Raw genomic sequence first — 5,421 nt, forward strand, 5'->3', positions numbered from 1 at the left:
CCATGCAGCAACTTCCCTCCATTGTGTCTCCCCTCCCTGGGCAGCCGGTCCAATCTGCAATCTCCCACCATCTCCCTCCCACTGGCCTCTGCCGGCTGTTCCTCCTCTTTGGAGCGTTCCACTTCCGCCACCCTGCTCTGGGCCCTCCATTACCGCCGTCTCTTTGTACTGGTCTGTCCTCCCCATCAGCTCAGGAGCTTTGGGCGAGGCTCTGAAGAGGGGTCCCTCCCACTAACCCCTTGCCCTTCCTCCAGGCTGAGCTGGTGGGACAGCTGGGATCTGTCCCAGGAATGGGGCTTGCTATGGTGGACATCTAGAACCTTCCAGCGCCATGAGACATCAGCCTGCGGTCAGGCCTCTCGGAATCCCCCGACTGGGAGCTGTTCCAGCTCCGTGCAGGGACAGAGGGGTCAGGGCTGTGACCAGGCACAAGCGGAGAGTGCTCTGCTGTGGCTGGGTACTGTCGGTGCTGGATCATGCTGGTACTGCCTCACCTCCTGCAACACAGCTGTGAGGTCCCTGCGTGTCCTTTTGCTTTACAGAACAGTCTGTGCTCCAGAGACTGTCACTATAGACCTGGGCAGCATGTCCCATGCTGGGGCTCTGGCCTCAGCCAGAGGCTCTGGGTGCTGTTGAGATGCAGTGGATTTCTCATCAACTGCCACATACTTTGAAGGGATGTGTTAAGCTGGGAACTCCTCTCACACACCCTGATTTTGGAGGAGCTTCTATTGTGGTTACGGTTCCTCTGGCTTGCATGCTGAAGTATGAACTCACACGAGTCCCCTATTTTTGCAGACAACAGTCTGGCAGAACATGGAGGAAAATACAACTCCTTCCTATGGCAGAGACAAATCTCTCCAGCCTGACTGCTGCTGTGAAGAAAGCGCATTACCTTTGTTCTTGGCTATCCTGTTTCTACCCACGAGACCACAGGGCCTTAACCACTCATCTCTGAAAGCCAAGAGCAAGGCCTGGGCTTCCTCTCCTGCGACACCTTACTGCCATCCAGCAAACAATCAGCGGGGCGTGCCGCATCCTCTCCCAGCGCCGGCCCCGTGAAGCCTGCTGGCCTCGGGCGGCTCGCGGGACAGCGGGGTGCCGTGCCGAGCCAGGCTGGCAGCCGGGGCCTGCGGGTTCCCACTCTGTCTCCGCAGTGGAAAGAATTTCTCCGGTTCCTTTCAAACAGCAAACCCCGAAGGTGCACGTTCAGCTTGAATGGTGGGAATGTGCAGCTTAAACCCGGGGTTAGTAACGTCAGCGGTGTTACCTGCTGCTTCTGCGAGGGCAGAGCCTGGTCCTCTGCTCGGGACACAGGGACTGTCACGCAACACACATGGGGAGCTCATGGGGAGGACACGGTGGGCAGCGCTGGGTCAGGGGGGTGGCACAGCCAGCCCCTGGTCTGCGTCCGTCGCGCCGGCTCCAAGAAGGCTCCGCTGGAAACAACATCGGAGAGCCAGGGTCGCGTCCGGGCAGATGTGCGGGATGGCACGGGAGAGCTCCCGGCGCCTTTGGTCCCCCTGCCGCCCGCGGTGCCCCGGACGGCCGCTGCTGCCGCGCTGCTCCGCGGGTGTCCGGCCCTCCCCGGCGCGGCTCCGGCCCCGGCGGCGGGGCTCGGCGGGGCTCGGCGGGACCCGCATGGCAGCGGCAGCGCGGCCGCCACCGCCCCGAGAGCGCCTCGGTGGCGACAGCGGGACCGGGCGGCCCGGGACGGGGTAGGCGGCAGGCGACGCCGCGGCCGGTCCCGTGGGGCTCGGGGGCCTCGGCCGCCCCCTCCCCCTGCGATCGAGAGAAATGGCTGAACATGTAGCAATAATGACCCGGCATTCAGGCTGCCCGGCCCGGCCGGCCCTAATCAGCGGCCCGCGGACCCCCCTCCTCTTCCCCTGCGCTCCCAGAATGGGGAACAAAACCCAGCACGTTTCTGCAGCCCCCGCGCATAAAGCGCCGGGCCTGGGCCTCAGTGGGGGGCAAAGCGGCCCGTCAATCTCGGCGCCGGGGCCCCTTTGTCCCTCGCCTCCCTGCCACACCTTTTGTTCCCGAATCCAATAAGCGCCTATTCCCGCTACCTTCCTCGGCGGCTCCTTTCAGCGCCGGCCCGTCGGCCACAATGGGCCCGGCTCTGAGCTACGCGGCCCCATTCAGCGCCCTTGGCACGCTCACAAGCCGGCCGGGCCGCCCTGCCCCGCGGGCACGACGCGGCGACCGCCCCGCCGCCGGGCACGGGCCCCGGCCCCTCCGCCGGGCACCGGCCGCTGGACGAAGGACGATCGGGCGGCGAGTATTGCACCTGGTTTATTGACTGACTGGGCGAGCTGGCGCTGGCAGTGACCGATACAGAGTAGATAGAGGGGCCGCGGCACTAGCGGGCCCCGCCGTCGGCTTTTTACAAGCAAAGCTGCTCCGCTGGCGCGGCGCGATCGGCTCCGGCCCGCCCGGCCCGCCCGGCCGTCGCGGCGGCTCCGCGGGGCGGCGGCGCTTCGCTGCGGGTTCGCGCGGCCCCGTCCTGCCGCCGCTCCGCTCCGTCCGTCGCCGGCCCCGCACCGATGCTCGCGGGAGCGCCGGGGTCCCGCCGCGCCGTCCCGCTGCCGCCGCCGCCTCCGGTCCAGGGCGCGTGGCGCGCAGCCGGGCTGCGGTGCGGGTGCTAACGGGGCCGCGGAGCCGCCGGGCCGTCCTGTCGGTCCGCTCCCGACCCTCAGTGCGTGCGGGCTACCAGGCCCGAATGCCCTGCAGTGCGCCCTGGCCGCAGGAAGGCCCCGCCGCCGGCTGGTGCAGCGGCTGGCCGCCGCCGCTGAAACCCCCGAGGCCGCCCACGTTCACGAAGGGGCTGGCGGCCGCCGCCGGGCTGCAGGCGGCTTGCATGGACGCGCCGCCGGTGCCCGCCGGGTAGGTGCAGCCGTAGCCGGGGTTGTAGGAGGCTGCGTTGCCGTAGCCGTAGGCGGGGAAGCCATTGTAGGAGTAGGGCCCGTTGTACGCCGAGCTGTAGCCCTGCGACCCGCCGAGGCACGGCTTGCCGTCACGGACCAGCACGGGCACGGCCACCCTGCGCGGCGGCGGCGGGGCCGCGGGGCCGCCCAGCTCCAGCGACTTGTCCTGCCGCTGCCGCTTGCACTTGTAGCGCCGGTTCTGGAACCAGATCTTCACCTGCGTGGAGGTGAGCTTGAGGCTGCTGGCCAGGTGCTCCCGCTCGGGCGCCGACAGGTAACGCTGCTGCTTGAACCGACGCTCCAGCTCGAAGACCTGCGCCTGGGAGAAGAGTACGCGGGGCTTCCTCCGGCTCCGCTGCTTCGGCCTCTCCGTCTCCTCCGCCTTCTCCGCTGCGTCCAGCGGCTTCTTCAGGACGCAGCTCTCTGTACGGGGGAACACAGGTCACGGGTGCGCCTGGCCGACGCCGGGCGCTCGCTGCTCCCGGCGGGCCCCACCGGCGGACGAGGGCTCCGCGCCCGGCCGGCCCCGCGCCGCTACGCGCCCGTCGGGGCACCGCGGTGCGGGCGGGGAGGCAGCGCTGCGACCGGCCGTCTCCGGCACCGCCTGCGTTTGCGAGGGCCCTATTCGGGCGGCGGGGCCGGGCATGTTTCCGCACCTGCGGGCCGGCTGCGGCGTTACCGCTGCGGCACCGCGAGGAGAGCTCCGGGCCGCGCTGCGCACAGCGCCGGGCACCTGCTCCGCCGCCGGGCTCCGCCGCAGCGGGTGCGGATTGGGCCTAACCCGACCCGTTCCTCCCCCTCCGCTACCGAAATTGCAGAGCCTGGGCCTGATCCGGCACCTCCGGACTGGGGCCATGCGGAGGCACTACCCAGGGAGGAGGCGAGCGAGGCGCGGAGGAGGGCGGTGGCAGCCCCGCGACGTGCCTGTCCCAGCTCGACATGGCCAAGGGACGTGGGGCAGACTACAGGGACCTGGGCTTCGCGGGGCGATGCCCGAGGGCTGGGAACGCACCACGGGAAGCCAGCGCCTGGCCCGTCCCGGCGGGGCGGTGCAGTGCGGGGAGCGCGGCGGAGCCGATACTCACTTGGGTCTCGGACCGCCGGGTCCAGCTCTTCTCCCGGGCCGGGAGCCTCGCAGGAGCTACGCAGCACGGCGTGAACGTAGCTGTCGGCGGAGATCCGCGCGTCCGCCTGGCTGCCGGGCGCTGCCATGGGGCTCAGGTAGGAGAGCTTTTCCTCCTCCTCTTCCTCCTCGCCGTCGGAGAAGCGGGCGCCGTCGGCAGCCGCCAGCAGGCAGGCAGCGGGGTGGAAGTGGTGCTCCAGGTGGTGCGGGAGCTGAGCCCCATAGTGCGGGTCCTGCTGCTGCTCCAGGTTGAGGATGTCTTTGACAGAGAAGGGTGTGGAGGTGACGGGGCTCGGTAACATCATCGGGGCAGCGCAAGCGGCCAGGCAGTCCCGCAGGCCCGGCGGCGCTCGGGCGGCTGCTCGGCGGGGAGCGCCGCACCCGGTGCGGGGGGAGCAGGCAGCGCCGAGAGACGAGGGGCCGAGCCTGCTTCTGTCTAAGTTGCCTCCATTAGCTCGGCGCTGGGGGTCTGCGTTTTGTTACAGCTTCTGCAGGGACAGCCAAAGGCTCGGGAGCCTCCTCTGCCCCGGGCCGGCACGTCACGGCAAGGAGGGGCCGGGGGCGGCCTCGCCATTGGAGAGAGGGGGAGGCAGAGCCGGCCCCCTGCCCGGCTCCGGCCGCCCGGCCAGAAATAGCAATGTATTAAGGCTGCACTCGGGGAGGCTGCTTTCCCGCAGAGCGCCCCGCCGGCCCGGCACCCGCCCGGCGGGCGCGGGGACGGTGCGCCAGGGTCGGGGTGCCCGCAGAGAGCCGCGGTGGCCGCCGCCGCGCCCCCCAGTGCTAAGCACGTGTAGGTAGGTAGGGACCCCCGCCCGGGCGCGCCCCGCTGGCCCCTGCCCGCCCGCACACGGCTCGGTCCGGCCCCGGCAGGGGCCGACATGTGCGGCCCCGCCAGCCCGGCCTCCCGTCCCACCAGCACGGCCCGCAAGTGCCTCCCGCGGCCCAGGGCGGGTAGCGGAGGGGAGGTTCAGGCGCCTCCGCCACCCCGCACCCCTCCCGCAGCCGACGGAGATCCCGCTGTCCCGGACGGGCCGTAGCCATGCGACGTACACGTAGCCGACCCACTCCTCACCCCCTGCCCTGCACCTCCGGTCCCTTCGCCGGTGTCCCCGCAAATACCCCCGCGATCGGCCGGTCTGCAGGCCGGCCCAGCTCGCCGCTGCCGGTGCGGCACTCGTTCGCACAGGGCTTTGCCCCGCCGGATCGGGCCCCGCAGCCCCCGACCGCCGGGCCCAGTCGGGGCGGACCGGGCCGGGCCGGGTGGGCAGCCCGGGACCGCGGTAACGCGGGGCTAGGTGGGGAGTGCGATACCGCGATCGTCTGTGTTTCCTTTCGTTGTTTTTCGTTTTCTTTCGTTTCGTTTCGTTT

The 5,421-nt window shown here is 70.2% G+C and overlaps 1 protein-coding gene across 2 annotated transcripts; it reads right to left on the reverse strand.

Moving 5' to 3' along the window:
* Positions 1-2,712: 2,712 nt before the first annotated feature.
* Positions 2,713-4,525, reverse strand: NKX2-3 (NK2 homeobox 3). Of its 2 annotated transcripts, none has more exons than XM_071446265.1 (2): positions 4,016-4,525; positions 2,713-3,353 (listed from the first exon to the last, which is right to left on the reverse strand). In XM_071446265.1, the coding sequence occupies exons 1-2, from the start codon at positions 4,356-4,358 to the stop codon at positions 2,713-2,715; spliced, it is 984 nt and encodes a 327-aa protein (XP_071302366.1). In that variant the 5' UTR covers positions 4,359-4,525. The 2 variants fall into 2 exon arrangements, with proteins under 2 accessions (XP_071302366.1, XP_071302365.1); XM_071446264.1 differs by having other exon boundaries at positions 2,713-3,349; positions 4,006-4,358.
* Positions 4,526-5,421: the final 896 nt, after the last annotated feature.

This window comes from Agelaius tricolor, unplaced genomic scaffold (assembly GCF_023055355.1).
Source record: "Agelaius tricolor isolate 1412-34295 unplaced genomic scaffold, bAgeTri1.0.p SCAF_22, whole genome shotgun sequence".
NCBI classification, from domain to species: Eukaryota; Metazoa; Chordata; class Aves; order Passeriformes; family Icteridae; genus Agelaius; species Agelaius tricolor.